Source organism: Rhinolophus hipposideros, assembly GCF_964194185.1.
Source record: "Rhinolophus hipposideros genome assembly, chromosome: 9".
Classification (NCBI taxonomy): Eukaryota; Metazoa; Chordata; class Mammalia; order Chiroptera; family Rhinolophidae; genus Rhinolophus; species Rhinolophus hipposideros.
Genome location: NC_138055.1, coordinates 65427058 through 65444537, shown reverse-complemented (window position 1 = coordinate 65444537; position 17480 = coordinate 65427058). Strand labels below are relative to the sequence as shown.

Sequence of the window (17480 nt, the reverse complement as noted above, 5' to 3'; positions counted from 1 at the left end):
AATCATCTTTATATCTTTAATTGGTAGAATGCTAGCAGCTATAACATACAATTATGAGATTTATGTTTTATAATGAATTTTGAGAGTAATTTATTTGGAAGAGCTTTCAGACATCTTCATTATTATTATTTTTTAAATTCCATATCTGCTCATGTGATTCTTCATTTTAGGTCTCTAATTAATGGTACAAATATCTAGTAAGCCCTTCAGTCTCATAATATTTGCTGTCAATAGCTAAGGATAGGAACATACACAAAGCAGAAGGCTAGAACTAGAAAAAATATGTAAGTCTTGGAGTCAGGATACATACATTCTTATTCTAGATTTGCCACTAAGTAGCTATTTAACTTTGGACATATTTAACCTAGAAAGGCCACAGCTATTTCATCTATGAAAGGAATTCGAATTAAATGATCTCTAAGATACTTCCATCATTTATAAAAACAAAAACAAAGTATAACCACTGAAGTCAAAATGCTGTTTTTTCCACAGTGATGTTAAGCAAGCAGTAGTAAAGCAACATTCATCAAGTTGCAGTTCTGACTCCTAACAAGGGCTCTATTAACAATCAGGCTAAAATCACAAGTCAAGCCAGAATACAGTAACATCTTTAATAAGGTAACTTAACTGGATACTTCAATTAACTAATCTTTGGTGCACTAAGTTTAGAATAAGGGGGTAAATCACAAGAAAAATGAAGTCTTAGAATGCATCCTCTACGCCAGGCGTCAACAACTATGGCCCACCACCCATCTATTTTTATAAATAACTACACAGCAAGAACCATTTGTTTTCCTGTCGTCTATGGCTGCTTTTGCTTTACAGCAACAGAGCTCAGTAGCTGCAATCGACCATATGGCCTGCAAAGCGCAAAACAGATACTATCCCACCCTTTACAGAAAGTTTGCCCACCCCAGTGCTAGGGTACTGGAAAGGAAGAAATATTAAAAGTTCTTTTTAAAAGTTCTGGCTGATGTTCAAAAAAGAATGATCCAGAAACTTTTAAATACTGCATATTTAAAAAGCATCCGACGTGCTTGATCTGGAAAGATCTTAAATTTTGAAGTTAGAAATCCCTGGTTTGTCTGAATTCCAACTGTGACAGTTATTAGTTATGGGATCTTAACAAGTTATTTGAAATCCTCAAGTCTTGGTTTTCCCATCTATAAATAAGAGTTTGAGGCTACCGAGATGATAATTGCCTGGTATAGTCTAGAATATAGTCTTAGTTTCCCAATTTATTAAACCCAAAAGAAAGAAAAGATGGGAGGCAAATGCACTTTCCTTTAACTCCCTCTAACCGTAAATGACAACTATAACATTCTTATGTGAAGTAAGCTAAAATGAAGGAAAAAAAAGTTGGCCCTACCAAAAGCTTTCCCAACTAGGGACTTAGCCTGAAAAACAAAAGATTTTTAATAGAGAGGAATTTTTGGCGAGTGTAGGATAGGAATAACCAAAAAAAAAAAAAAAAAAGGGGGCGGGAGGGAATACCCCCTACATTGTTTTGATAACAAGTTAGTGTCCCAGATGGAAAGCAAGAACAAGGACTTTAAATATCATTTAGCCAGAATTTTCAAACAACTTTAACAAAGACTAAGTTTAATGGGGCATTGTAAGGAATATAATAATCCAAACATGAAGTTCGTGTTCATGTCAAGATTTCTTTTATTGCATTCAACTTTCAGATCACATATATTTGCTTTCAAGAACCCATATTTATTTTCATAGCATTTATTAAATGTTTTAATTATTTGTTTAGTTGCTGACTATCTACCTCCCCATGAGGGCAGGGACCATATCTACCTTGAGTACCACTGTATCTCCAATGCCAAATGAACCTGGCATAGAAAAGACACTTCAATATCTACTGATAAACAACTTGCTCTCCCATGCCATCTAGTGGCCTAGACAAGTAACAGCTCTATTAAATACTGGCTTTAGAGGGTAACATCAGTATCCGTAAAATCACTGCTTTGAAGAGAAAAACCTAAAGATAATACACGTAACAATACATACAAAGCAAGAATAAAGTAACTATCACAACTGGTTCCGCCCCTTACATCTTCTAGAGAACTATAAACTGATCACTCATATGCAGAATAATGACCATGTGGTATTGCCATTATCACAAATATTCCAATTTTAGTAACATTTTAAAGACAAATGTTAATGACAAAAAAATATATATTCCATTTGTCAAACACTCTTGTTAGCAAAAACTTCTTTACAAAACTTCTTTCAGTGAATTTATTCCTGGCTAATACTTTGGAATTAAAAACTACTGGTAATCTGTCATCCATGCATTTCACAGCTTGGTAAATAGACCCTCCCTAAGGTCTATTTACTACATATGGTCTATTTACTACTATTTACATACTACTGTCTAGACTACGCATGGAAAATGTGAAGCTCAGACTATGCCAATTTACTTGCTGATAGCTGTGTAAAAGTGACATTTCTATTCTAAATATTCAAGACAAATTTGCCTTAGAATCCTATGATATCTAACTAAATCAAATTTTCATTTTTGTTCCATTATTTTTGAGAACTTCTGAATTCTCAGACTACACTATACTCCAGTTTATTTGAATTTACTATTGGTGCAGTGACCCACAAAGGTTCTCCAATATGTAGGGTGACATTAATAACTATTAATATTGGTACTAATTTTAGCAATACAAATCCAGTGCAATTCCACTACCTTCTACATTTCTCCCCAAACCTGAGGTTAGGGTGGGGTAGATCTATATAGGCTTATTTTAAAGAATAATTTTACCACTGTATATAGCAGCAAATGCGTATGATACATGCGCTTTCTATGTGAATGCTTATTAGAACTGCCAGAATTAAGATTTTAAAAATTAGAGTCTTATTTTATTCAAAACGAGAAGATTACCGGATTTGAGGGAGTCCCTGTTGATTCACTGCTACTGCTTCTTTCACAACATATCTCCCTTATTACACACACAGCAACACTTTCATCAAAGGAAAATGAAATACTATCAGACTTGTGGCGCTTTCTTTGTCGTTCACCAGGTAATTCATCTGAATTTTCTTCTGGATGTGTAAGGAAAAACAAGTTAATTAAATTTCTACGATTGCTATATGTAATTTATTTAGAAATTGAGCTGTTTGAGTACCTATTTGTACTTAAAATTTAGTTCCAACAAAATTAAACAGAAAAATAGTGCTATTTCAAAAGTCAACACTCTTTCATTGGATCTGTCCAACAGTTATAGGAGAACACTGTATTTTTAAAAGCTTTTTAAGCTTATTTCAGAACTTTGTCTCCATTAAGTCACAATTAATCTAATCCATCCACAGCTTGTATTAATCAAACTAGGATATTTCTGTCAAAATCAAACTTTAAGATGTTAAGGTTTTTTTTCTGAAAAGAACCAAAAATGTTTAATATACTTAGAAGGCATACTTGGAATTCACTTTGGCATGAGTTACAAATATAACTTGATTTCCCCTCCCCGCAAAAAACTAACCATTTGTTCCAGTCCCATGTATTCAGTAAGCCATCCTCTGCCCTTACTGCCCTCTGCCCTCATGTACAAGATTCTAGTCTGAGTTTATTCTGTTTCACTCATCTTCTTTCACTTGAATCATACAGTTTTAGTTATGATACTGACGTCTGATCAGGCAATAGCCGCTCCCTCCGCCTCCACTATATTTTCTCTGCAAAAATTCTCAGCTATTTTATCATCTTCATTTCTAAGATGCTATTTAGTTTGTTTTCAAATTTACTGGTATGTTTTACCACTTATTAGAAGCAATAATTAAATATTTTCACTGTTATAATGGTGAGTAAAATAGTTTCATCCTTTTCCTCTATTACCTTGACTAGAGAACTGACTGACCATAAAACCCAGGGGCACAGTAAACTGTGCCTGCTGTAGTCAATCAGAAAAGTATTACTAAGAAAGCAATTTTCAAACCAAATAAATCAAGTAAAAACGAGAACGACACTCAGAAATTCATTCATCTAAACCAGCAAAGCACAGTAATTTCGTTAAGCTTAAATGTACTTTCATTAGAGAATGAACACTAAGAAGCTGTTTAAAAATGACAATTAAATATTCACATATACCTGTCTCACTAATTGTTCTCCTTCTAGATGAGGTAGACGGTCTAGAAACTGAATGTGAAGATGAAGGTTTCTCTTCCTGTAGCTCTTGCACAGGGTCCTAAACATTCAAGAGAAAAGAGACCCACCAACTTAACTTGTAGCACAAAGAAGCTAAAAATTTTGTTTTAAATAACCTTTTAAATTTTCAAGAAACTTCATATTAGAATGAGTTAATTTCAAGATTACCTTTTGACCACTCCCACCTTCAAGGTGATACCTTCTTTCACTCACAGATGTGCCTGAATCTGATGGTTCTGACAGAAAACAAAAACAAAAAAAATCACAAACTAGGAGAGAAACGGCTGCTCCACAGATATCAGGAAAAACTCCTTACACAATTTAACTTTTCAATAAATATGAGTCTCTCAGGTGCCATCCTTGTGCTAGATTCTGGAGATGTAAATAATTCAGTGTGAATACAGAAGATACATAAGAGAAATTATAAAGTGCAATAAACACAATAAAAGAAGTATAAATCAGAGGTGAAGCAGAGCAATGATTATTTGGTAGGGACAGAGCTGAGGAATAAGAAACCAGAAAAGGCTTCACAGTAGATGTAGAAGTAGGACTAGGAAAGGTCATTCCACACTGAGGGAACACCGTATTAAAACACCACATCCAGAACTGGATGACCAGTGCTTGGTGCAGGGAACTCTGACAGTATACTACTACCAGAACGTAAGCAGGATCAGAAATGATCCTGTGTGTCTTACTAAGCAGCATAAGGATGTCCACAAGCAGCACTCATGCCGTCAATCCTGCATCTCTACACTCTTCCCAGCTGATACTTCAGAATCTTCCCTAAGGCACTGCTGAAGCCACTCCCCATAAAAAGGTTTAATCCAAGAGATAAAATTGACTTGCTAGTGTACAGCAAGTATTTTATCCAGAGAGCAATAAGAAATCCCTCCCAAAATGGTCATTTTAAGCACAGGAGTGATGAATCACTCTTGCAAAATAGAAGGAAAAGAGAGCAGAGGCAAGAAAACCAGTATTAAACAGTAACTGGAATAATACAAACAAAAAAAGTATTAAAGCCTAAACAAAGACGTGGAAAAAAGGATAAACTCCAGAGAAATTAGAAAGGTAAAAAACACGGTATCTGATATACAAGGCAAGGGAGAAAGGAGTCAAGGATTCCAAGATTCTACCTTGGGTAGAAAAATAGGTAGTACCATTCACCAAGACAGAAAATGTAGAAAATGAACATATTTGGATGGGAAGATAATGAACTAAAGTCGATGAAACTCATTCAGGTAGTTGAGTTTAGTTTGTAGTTGGATATGTAGCCCTGAAGCTCAAAAGTCAGTTTCAGATATGGGATATATACAATTACCAAGATCACTATTAAAAGCCCTTTACTATTCCCTAGGAGACATTTTCATCTTAATAGTGAAGTCAGGCTTGAGCATTAACATTTTGACATTATACATGCATACATTATCATAATACTTTGTTTCTTCTTTATATTATGGGCAAGGTATTACACTGATCTTAAGTTATACATATAAATAGGTTATATTTTGTTTTGGTATAATAAAGTAGATATCACAAAACAGATATAACAAAAGCACTACGTGTGACAAGGTTTAGAACTCTGGTATGAATTCTGAAGTTTATGCTATTAAACTGAAACCTGAGACAAATTCAGAATGAGAACGTAAGTAATCTACAAATTACCATCTCAGTAATAGAATTTTCCTAGTAATCTATCTAGGTTTATTTAAATGAATGAACGAATACATCAGAAATAATACTTCAGAAAACTGAAAATACTGCAGTTCTTTTATTTGCCTTCATTTGGTTTTACAGAGCTTTGTAAAACAATAAAATGTCAAGTCACCAGACTAATAATTACTTCTATTCTAGGATAAGATGGTGATGCCCTTTTCTGGGCCTTAAATCCTAACTTTGAAAGAATAACTATTCAATTCAACACATTTACTAAACACATTAATAAAACACTGTACTGTGTGATGAAGAATGCAAACTTGAATAGAAGAGAGAAATACAAACAAGTGTACCAAAGCAATATATATAACAATAAAATCTAAATACAGAATAGCGGGAGCACAATGGAGTGGTGAGTTCATTCTGGGAAGAAAACTTTTGAGAACAGTTCTTGTCTCTTGAGGATGGGCTTTAAGAAACCTGTGGGATGTTGAAGCTAGCTCCCAATGGTACCCGAGAGCAAACTGCACATCTCTTCCCAACTTTACATATTTATAGCCTGAAATGGACCTGATGGGAGTATTCATAGCATGGAAATCTGCAACAAGTACAAATCAGGACTTTTCCCCTGGAGAATTGCTTGTTAAATCAGCATACGACTACATATGTGTATCTTTCTGGAATAAGAACCCAGTGCTTTGAGATTATTAAGGGGATATGTGACCCCAAAATTAAGCAGTTAAGAACAAGTCTAAAGGTAGAAAAGTAAAATGGCACTTACCTAAACAAACTGGTAAACAAAGCTTTGTCTATAAAAATCAAACAAAAAAATACCTATCCTTTCAAATGGTGCGACCTATGTATATATATTACTTCCCAAAGATTTTCAATACATGTTTCAAGGTTTAATCACATCGCTACCAAGCAGGAGCTTCTGAAATGATCTACCTTTCAAAACAAATTCTAACTTTAATATCCCCCCTTAAACTGAGGTAATAGGATATTCAACCTTATATATCATAAATCTGCATTAGAACCTTAGTATTATGTTGTTTTAGTTTATACATGTTTCTTCCTGTTAAATTCATCATACTCTTTTATAATTAAACTTATAATTAAAGCAACTTTTAAAGAGAATCACAATTTTAAAGTGACTGCATATATACAAAATGTCTTTAAAATATTTTTATGGCACTGTTTATGGTATTCAAAATTAACTTACCCTGCTGATTGACTATTACTAAGTTCCTGTAGATCATTGTATATATTTTCCTTGTAGGGAGAAAAAAATAAGACATGTACATTTTAAAATAAAAATGTATTAAACTGGATTTAATCAGACTTTTAAATGCACTATTAGTTTGAACTACTACACACAAATCAAATTTTAAATCACTGCATTCAAATTACATACTACGCTTCTAGACCCTAAAACGTGCCATGTTTAGATGCACAATGATTACATACAGCTACTTTTAATAATCACTAAGGTCTCTTCTAGCTGAAAGATCTCACATTTCCATTTCCTGAAATGTGCCTTGTTTATAGACTTTATCAAAGGACCCCAGAGAATGGGTGTGAACAAATGCAGGAGGCAGTTTAATATATGTACTTATTTTCAGTAAGAAATTTTCTAGCTGTGTGCTTAGAAGCAGACTACCTAAAAAAGTAGTGTGTTATAGAAAACCCACTATATAGGAACTTGATTATAATTTTGACTTTCACCAATCTTAGGCCAATTATCTAATGAATTTTCTTTCTTAATCTTAAAATTTATTAAAGATAATGCAGTCTTGGGGTGGCCGGCTGGTTCAGTCGGTTACAGCGCGGTGCTCATAACACCAATGTGGCCAGTTCTATTTCCACATGAGCCAGTGAGCTGCGCCCTCCACAACTAGAGTGAAAACAACAACTTGACTTGGAGCTGATGGGTCCTGGAAAAACACACTGTTCACTAATATTCCCCAATTTAAAAAAAGACCATAAAAAAATAATGCAGTCTTCATTCTTTTCATAAATACATACTGAGAACCTACTACATACCATTGTTCTAGACACTGGGGAAAAGAATAATTAGAAACAAATCTCCGCTCCCATGGAACTTAAATTCTAATAGGAAGAAAATTCACTTATTCCTCTATTCATTGACATGACATTATGCTGTGTTTGTTTGTTTTTTAATGATTTTAGAGAATGTTTACTCGTCTCAATATATCATTTCTAATTTTCAAGGTTAAGGTGGAAGTATCAAACCCAACTATTTCTTTTCACCCTAGGGATTGACTACACAGCTCCTTAAACTCATAAAAAAATCAATATTTCTATTCATATTCTTTTTCCAAGTCAGTAATTTCCCCAGTGTTTAACCTCTCAACATTAGAATTCAAGTCAAAGATAATTTTAATATTATGCTTTCAATATCAGAAACTATATTCCCAAACATCGAAGATTCAATATTCAAATGGTACAAAATCACCAATATAGGTAAAACTTATAGAATTAAAGCTTACATCTCAAGGTCAAGTGTAAAATGATAAATATTAAACAGAAGTGGTTTTGTCAATGGAAAGATGTTATATAATGTTAAGAAAAACAAAATTAAATATATTATGTTCACAACTAGGTTAAAACACGCATCTACGCATAATATAAAACTGACGGGTAAAAATACGTTTCAATGACAAACTATAGTCATTTTCCTCCTATTCTTAGCTTTGTCTTTTCTTAATGTTCAATAATACATTTATATTATGCTTATAATAATAAAGGTATTTTAATTATCCCATTTAATTGCCATCTTTTTAGCTATATTATTGAGCATTAAATACCAGTAGAATCTAGTTAATTGTTTCATGTGAAAAGTATTCATCCCATTTATGAAGATACACATGCTAAGGCTCCATATAAACTGTGCTAAACCTTAAAACAAGACAAAGAATTCTAAATGTAAGGTAAGAATGACTGAAAAAACAGTCTTCAGTTCCCAGTAGAAAAATTCTAGAAATGTTATCCGGGTTAAATCAACTGATTAAGTACCATAATGGTATACAATAAAGAAAATGATTTCCAAAGTAACCAAAGCTCAAATTTTAAGCCTTTACCACGAGGTAGAATGAAGATTTTGGAAGTGATTACAACAATACTTTTTTAATATGTAGTAACCAACAGCTAATATTTGAATACTTTTCTACGTACCAAACACTATGCCATTTACACAATGTCTTTTCATAACCTCCACATAAGGTATTTATATTATCCTTATTTTTACAAACAAGGGAAACTGAGGTTTAGAGAGGGTTAAGTAAACTTACCTAGTAACACAGCTAGTAAATGACTGAGCTGGGTCCGAAACCCAAGTTTTAAGATTCCAAAACTCAGGTTCTCAAACAATATGCTATATTGCTAAGAAATTAAATTTCAGCATCTTTTATATATGTTGTAACTTTTCTCTTACAATAGGGAGTGAGGGTGGAGGTGAACTGAAATGTTTATCCAGCTGGCTTTTTACAATAGACTAAACTGAAGAATTTACCTGTGTTCTTTTACAGAGAAGCTTGGCACTCCAAACAAATCCCCTAGAAGATCATTTGAACAATACACAATATGCTGTTGCTTCTCATCATATAATCGTTTATTCATAATATACTGGCCAAGATAAAATATAACCTGAAACAAAAATATGATTTCTGAGCATTAATGAACATTAAAGGCTAGTTTCAAATACATTCAATAATATCTTATTTATCTGAAGAGGCTTAAACAACGAGCAACTATTCACAACTATTTAGAATAACAATCCTTCTGTACTATTAAAAAAAGATGCTTTTAAATCTTTCCCTTTTAATCTGATAGAAGCAGACACTTCTTTTCTAACTAAAATAAACTTTAAAATGTATTTTTTTTCAGACCTTAACTTTACCCAGACATATAGGTACTACCGTGTTTCCCCGAAAATAAGACCTAGCAGGACCATCAACTCTAATGCGTCTTTTGTAGCAAAAATTAATATAAGACCGGGTCTTATATTATATAAGACCCGGCATTATATTATATTATACCCGGTATTACATTATATTATACCCGGACTTACATCATATTAAGACCGGGTCTTATATTAATTTTTGCTCCAAGAGACACATTAGAGCTCATGGTCCAGCTAGATCTCATTTTCGAAGGGAAAAGGTAGCAAAATGCAAACCCACTGATAGCAATAAAAAGTTGCAGAATCAGGGCGACCAGTTAGCTCAGTTGGTTAGCCTAGAGCGTGGTGTTCTTAACAAGACTACCAGTTCGAACTCCGTATGAGCTACTGTGAGCTGCACCCTCCACAACTAGATTGAAACAACTATTTGACTTGGAGCTGATGGGTCCTGGAAAAAGACTTTAAAAAAAAAAAGTTGCAGAATCAAAAACATCAACTGAAATATAGCAGTGACCTAGAGTCATTTAGTAAATAGTCTCAACATCATGCATGTCAATTAACTAATTACTTCTACAGTTTGGGAGAATTCAGTGAATGAAATAAGCTCTCAAAGGTATCAACATAATCTAGGCAATAAAATCAAAATAATGACCCTGAATCATGCATATACAGATAAATTACATTCTGCATGCTCCAATAAGCAAGCGATACATTTTAAGACATTCAATTCAAACCTATTAACCACCTAAATATGTATGCGTTCTACAGTTTACAATGTACTTTTACAAGTATTCTCACTCTTCTGATATTTCATAGAACTGTTATCACAGTATCAGAAATAAGAAAATTGACCCAGTCTTCCAACTCCTGGTCCAATGTTCTTTCTACTATCTTTTTACTAGCTTTCATCACTGTCCCATTTGCCCCAGAACAAAGAGCCTACAACTGTAAACTGTCAGACAACATATACAGTACTGTTTATATGGTTTAGCATAAGCATTCTAAGTCTTTATGATGGCCTTAATCAATTGTCTTATTTTTATCGACTACTAAATCCCTTCTGGCTTCCTTAATTATTTAATGGTAGTAAGGTTAACAGCCCTGAAAACATCATTTGATACTTCTCTGCAAGCGATGTCTATATACTTAACTGGCTAAGCAGGGTTCAGACTTAAATACTTCCTACGTGACTGACTATGGATTGGAGAGATGGTTAACAGTGGGAAAGGAGGAAGAGAATCTAAACTCCTTCTACCAAACATTCCATAAGGAAGTTTTATAAAAGTGTGGCTGAAAAAGAAAAGGGTCTGGACTCTCTTCCTGCCCTGCCATCCTGATGTAGGTAAGGTACTTTTTTAGTGTTTTAAGCAATCTAAGCCCTATAAACTAAGTGGGAGAGATGGGGAAGAGCCACATTTCATACACATTGAAATTCTGTCTACCATGACCCAATCCATCACTGAAAATCATGCTTCTGTGCACAAATTTAAAGCTAGACAACACTGAAATGTATCCACTAAATAGAACATGTCATGAATCAGCTCACCTCTATCCCAGAAACAGTGTATTGTACTCATGTATCTCTAGTGTAGAAGTTCTTAACCTGGAATCCATGGATGCCCAAGAAGTCCTTGGACAGAATTCAGGCAGTCCATTAATTTTGAAGGGAACTAAAGTTTTGCCACCTCAAAAGCTGCCTTTTGGAATATTGATTTTAAGTTGATTATTAAGAAATAAGACTCGGAAAGAGAACCTTAGACAGACACGCCCGTTTCCTGCCTAAGAGATTCAGAGGGAAAAACTTGCATCAGGTAGGGAATCTGAGCACAATCACCTCAGCATCAGATAGGAAGACTCCAAGCAGGAGCCTGTTGACTAGATCCCCCGTCCACTGTTTCTGGGTTGCCTAGCAAAAATTTACTCGCCATGTATGCTCTGCTCTTCCTCAACTATCTGTCAATTGCCTATTTCCTTTGAAATCTCAGACCCCTACCCCCTCCTTTGTCCAAAATGACATATACACCCAATTTTTCTTCACTTGTTTGGAATTGTCATGCTTATGTGAATTCCCCATGTGTACATAAAAATTAAAAATTTTATTTTCTCCGGCTTATCTGATGTCTGTTAATTTGATTATTAGCCTGGCTAGAAGAACTCAGAAGGTGAGAGGAAAAGTATTATTTTTCTTTAGTCCCCACGATTTGGATGGAAAAGAAATCCTTATTTTCACTAAGTTTTAACTGAAATTTAGCTTTTCTTTCAATTACTAATATAGGCAACAAACCTATATTAAAGTATTAGCAATACCTGTGAATTCTGTCACCAATAAAAATCACAAGTGTTTTCATACTATGCTTGCTTGATATAAACATTTCAAAATATCAATTATATTCCTCACGACTTCAAAATTATGTTTATTAGATCTGCTGCAAAAATCTATAAACTTATTACTTTGATAACTGTATTCTAATATAATGTTTCTTTCCTAATTCTATTTTATTTCATGCATTTAAAAATATGATTCTGAAAAGGAATTAGCAGTCTGACAAGACTACCATTCTGCCTAGTGGGTTCACCTACAGAACTTCCCTTTGTCTCAGTTCCTGAGAAATGAAATTCAAGTGTAACTAGAATTTTCAGCTTCAAATTATAGTCTAAAACGCCACAATACTTATTGTTTCTTACTGAAAATCCCTCTATATGGCCAATTTCTCCCTATGGATATATAAATTAGTAAGACATTAGTTACCTTGCTAACTCTTAGTTCAGCTTACCTCTTTCATAGTATACGTGTCTTTTTGTGCACCAACAGATTTTAATAACTTCAAAAGCAATGGCTTTGGTCTAACCTATAAGGAACAAAGAGTTGCTATTATACTTCCAAAATTATTATAGAACTCTAAGCCCCACAGCAAACACGTCCATAAAGAATTTCAGTAAGGTAGCAGATACTACATTTAACAATCTCACAAGGTTAGACTTCAAAAAGTAAGTCAAAATGTTTTCACTAAATGTAAGACTATATAAACTGAATACCACAGACTATCTAGGGAGTTCGGAGGAAAAAATGCTGGGACTTAATTATGCAAATAGCCATGGACTCAAGATCATCAATTGTCATTATGTTTAAAAAGGTACCCATGCCAATGCAGTGAAAATTATTCTGTTTCTTCCAGTTGTTTCTGACATCAGCTTACTACCTTATAAACTGAACCATAAATGGAATACTCCATTGAGCTTTCTGTAAACTAAATTACAAAATCCAAGAAAAAAGAATAAATCTTTAGTGTGAGGCCTTTTACCAATCTCTTCCTTCTCCAAAATAGGCTCCTGAAAAATGGAGAATTTAAATAACCCAAGCTTACAAAGATAAGAGATTTGAGACTGCAAACTCATGTCCCTCAACTATAAGCCACTATATTTTTCCTATTATATCACACTACTTTGGTTTGTCTCCATTTCAATTACCTACTTGACAAACATTTATCGAGCTTCTACCATGCTAGGTATTGTGCAAAACAAAAAAAAAAAAAAAAAAGACAAAACGTATGACTTGTATTCAAGGAGACAGCCAACTAGATCAAGGAACAATTTTTTTTCTATAAAAAGCCAGACAGTAAATATTTTAAGTTTTGCCTGCCAGATGGTCTGACTCAGAAGAATAGATTATATGTAAACCAATGAGTCTGACTACATTTCAATAAAGCTTTATTTATAAAACTAGGCAGCAGGCCAAATTTAGCCCACAGGCTGTAGTTGGCCTGATCTTGATCTAGAAGCTCTGAAAATGATACAGAAAAAAATTACAACTGGCCAGGGGGGCAGGGATATAATGTGCTTATGCTTTCTATCTGTTGCTGTATCAAAATCTTCAAAACTCAAATACCCTTACAGCCTGCAACCTCCACAAAGACTGGGACCTCTGCACCTCTCTTTAATATACTCCTGTCCTTTGTCTAACTTTGAAATCTGACAACATCCCAGTTTGGGATCTAAATCTCAAAACTAGATTTAGGAAAATTGCCTACTTCCAGCTAATAAACAGAATATTACTTAATAACTGGAAAACTTAAAATACACAATAAATGTCCTATTGAATGATTCTTCTGATCACACATTTTTTGTGCTTACATATGTACTTTACTTCCAGAATATTTAAAGAATGATTCTCTCAGAAAATAAAATGTTACTTTTTTCTCCTGAAATTTTACATATACTATATTCCTAAAACAACTCAAAGTAAAAATCTGCAATGAAAGCCATGGGTTTTTATTAAGACATGTGTTAATTAATAAGAAAACTACTATAGAAGATAATACCATTCTTAATCTTACCATTAATAACAAAAAAATAAATTCCAGATAAAGATCTAGATGTAAAAATAAAAAATACTAGAATACAGGAATTTATTTGCTTAATCTTGGGATGAGAGTTCATCCAAAGCATGATATGAAATTCAAAAGCCAATAAAAGTCAACAAATTTGACTTCATAAAACATTCTCAACTGGAAAAAGACAACATAAACAAAGTTAAAGGCAACTTGTAAACGATACGTTAAATATACTCAAAACACAGAGAATTACTACATATTATTAAGAAAAATACAATAAACCTAAAGGAAAATTGGACAGTTAAAACCAGGCAAATCCCAGAATAAACAAATGATTACGGACAAGATGCCAACCTCACCAAAGATTAGGCAAATACAAATTTAAACAATGATGCAATACCTTTTACCAAAAAAAGGCAAAATAATAATAAAGATGGATAATATTCAGTGTTGACAGAGGTGAAAGTTGTTACAATCTTTTGGTAAGCTAGCAAGTTATCAGTAGCAATCAAATATGTGCGTAATTTAGGACATATTAGTTCTTCTGTAAAATCTTCCTTACAGAAATAGTCACATATAACACTTATGTTCGGATACATGTACAAAGTAGCACTATGCGTTATACTCAAAAACTAAAGGCAATGAAAGCTATCAGTAAAGGCATAAATTTTTTAAATGGTATACTGCCGTGAAATACTATGCAGCCATTAGAACCCTGTGGATTTTATTTATTGACATGGATGCTATCAGTAGAACACCTCTAGTTTAACCTTGTTTTAGAAGAACAGGAAGGTACCAGATTAAAACTCACATGTGCATATATATCGGGGTAGGTACACAAAAGATGTAAGACATGGTCAAAAAAGTTCTGAATTTTCAGTTTTCACTTTCTACATTTCTGTGATGCCTAAAGTCTTTACAAAAAGCACAAATTACTTTTGTGACATTTAGAAACCAGTTGAAAAGTTAAATGCTAACAAGTCAAAACAGAAAAATAAATTTATCACATAATAAACTTCACCATCCGTGCTTAAGAGGATAATGGAACTCATTTTTAAATGTAGTGTGGTAAAGAGCTAAGAAAATAAATACTGATTCTTACAGTTAACTTTTACTTCACATAGTTATTTTATGCCTCAGTGGCAGAATTTAAGCTACGGTACATACAATTTCACCTAAAGAGCCATGCTAGAATTGGGGGCGTCTACAGAATTTAGGCGATCACCTAATGAAGTAAATTATTAAAAGCTAGACTTGAGTCAAAAATACCAACCAGGGTCTCTTGTTCCGACGCTGGAATCTGTGAGGTGCTTACAGTATCATCAGCAGACACAGACATGTTGGTATTGCACATTTGCCTAGAGTAGGGAAAAAATAAAACACGATAAAAACTTAAAACAATGAAACATCTGTGAGAAAGACAATCACATAGAAAGGAAATAAATAATACCTTTAAATAATGCCTTTATTAAAACTAAAGCCATTAGCAAGTGGGCCCTTACCTGGGTCACTATGGAGTGAGTGCTGCGCGCCTGTAATCACAGTGAACACAGCTGGGAAAAGGCATGGTTTAAATAGCCGCAGCTGGAGACAAGTCAGGGCTTAGCTCCCTGTACTGCAGACTCGGAACGTGTCCGAACTTGACCAGCTCAAGAGGAAAAGCTGAGTCAACCTGCCCACAGAACCAGCCCGATCTCGCCCAGACTCGACACCCAGTGCTGACTGGCTACAGAACAGGCACCTGTCATTATTCCAACCCCCATCTCGGAGGCGGCCCGGGGCTCCGCCGCGGCCTCTGCCCACGTGACCTTTACCTAGCGATGCGGCGCCCCCTGCCCACGTGACCCTCACCCAAAGAACCCGGCCCGAAACCCCGCCCTCCTCTCGGGCGGCAACGAGCTCACCTCCTTCCAACAAAAACCCGCACAAACGCACGTGCTCTGCACCCCCCGCCCACCGCAAAATGCACAAAGGCTGCGGGTCGGGAAGAGGCTAGAAACGACAGCGCGCTAGGAGACCCGAGGCGCAGAGCAAACCCTCAACTGCCCACGCGCGCTTCCCGGCCCGACCTGCTCCTCGCCAAGCGGGGTTTCCCAGGCCAGGCGTGGACTCGGGGGCAGGGGTCCCCAGCTGTCCAGTTCCTTTCACGGCCGCGCGGGAGCCCGACACCCTGGGCCTGGGCAACTATTCCACCCACGCGGCCCAGGCCAATGAGGCGATCGAACTTACTAGGTCCGGAGAAGGAGGCTCCCGGCGGCAGAAGCGGCAGGATCTCGCGCAGGGGGCTCAGGGCTGCCCCTCAGGCAGCCCTTGTTCCATTTCTCTATACACACAGGCCCGCACATGCCCCAACAGGAGCGGAGCGGGCCGGGCGGCAGCCAACTCACGACCCCTGCCGGCCGCGGGCAGCGCGCCGGAAGCCGCAGTCCATCCGGGTTTTCCGCGCGCGCGCGCGCACTGGCGTGCGCGTCCGGGACCGGCCACCTCCGCGGAGCGGGGCGGGGGAGGGGGGGCCGCCGGCTGTGCGGGGAGGCGGGGCTGGGTGCTCGGCGCGTGCGGCCCCGGCAGGGCCTCCGCAGGTGGAGGGAGGGAGGTGCTCGGCGTGTGCGACTGGCCGCCCGTGCGGACGGGGGACGTCGCCGCTTCGTTTGGCGCGGGCTGCTTAGAACTCCTTTGTTGGTTGTGCTGTTTTTTTTTTTCTTGTGTTTAGATGCTACCGCGGTGGAAACTGCGGGCAAATGGGTGTCTAAGTGCCGGCACCAAAAAAGAAACCGAAATTAACAGCTGTGCGATAGATTGAGCCCTGACCGCCAGCAGCTGGAGTTGTATACAGATGAGTTATTTCAAGCCGGGTTTGTCTTTGTGATTAAAAATACCGCAATATGGGCTTGTACACGATGCATAGAAGTGTGCCAGTTGGAGAAATAGAAGACGGGGGTTCCATGTAATGCGGGGTGTCCTATGGGGGGGGTCTCAGCTCCCACTCCCCGCATAAGAACACGGGACATGGTGAGGCCAAAAAGGAGCACCCAGGAGCCATAGATGGGGGAGTCAAACCACCATAGTCTCACCAGCGGCTTGGATGGAGAAAGGAAGGAAGAGCCACAGGCTCGGAAGCCAACCCCACTTGCTGGCTGCAATGTGCCACCTGCTTCTCTGCCAGCCAACCAACAACAAACTCGCGGAGCCGGGGCAGTTATATCTGGCTAATGGCTAACTGGTTACAGCTGACGGCCATCTACTACCCGAGCCAGCACCTTTCCACATGAGGTCCAGAGCCTGGAAACTGCTCTCTGGGACTCTGTCCCCAGAATATAGAAGAGCAGTTCCTTTCACTATGCTTTTAGAATGTTTGTCTTTGTTTATATAATACATGCATTCATTCCCATTAAAAATATGTATGTGTTAGGCACTCAAT

The 17480-nt window shown here is 36.6% G+C and overlaps 1 protein-coding gene across 6 annotated transcripts in view; it reads right to left on the bottom strand.

Annotated features, from left to right (window-relative positions):
- The window catches only part of MDM2 (MDM2 proto-oncogene), a 35626-nt gene extending 18936 nt beyond the window's left edge, over positions 1-16690 (bottom strand). For 2 of the 6 annotated variants that reach the window (XM_081060407.1, XM_081060408.1), the window contains exons 1-8: positions 16292-16540; positions 15336-15420; positions 12506-12580; positions 9342-9475; positions 7032-7081; positions 4325-4392; positions 4100-4196; positions 2900-3060 (exon numbers count right to left, since the gene is read on the bottom strand). In XM_081060407.1, the coding sequence (XP_080916533.1) occupies positions 2900-3060; positions 4100-4196; positions 4325-4392; positions 7032-7081; positions 9342-9475; positions 12506-12580; positions 15336-15416 (666 nt within the window). In that variant the 5' untranslated portion in view covers positions 15417-15420; positions 16292-16540. Of the gene's footprint in view, positions 1-2899; positions 3061-4099; positions 4197-4324; positions 4393-7031; positions 7082-9341; positions 9476-12505; positions 12581-15335; positions 15421-15564; positions 15879-16291 lie in introns of those variants that run through there. The other 4 variants (XM_081060411.1, XM_081060410.1, XM_081060409.1 and 1 more) reach the window with 4 other exon arrangements.
- Between the last annotated feature and the right edge of the window lie 790 nt (positions 16691-17480).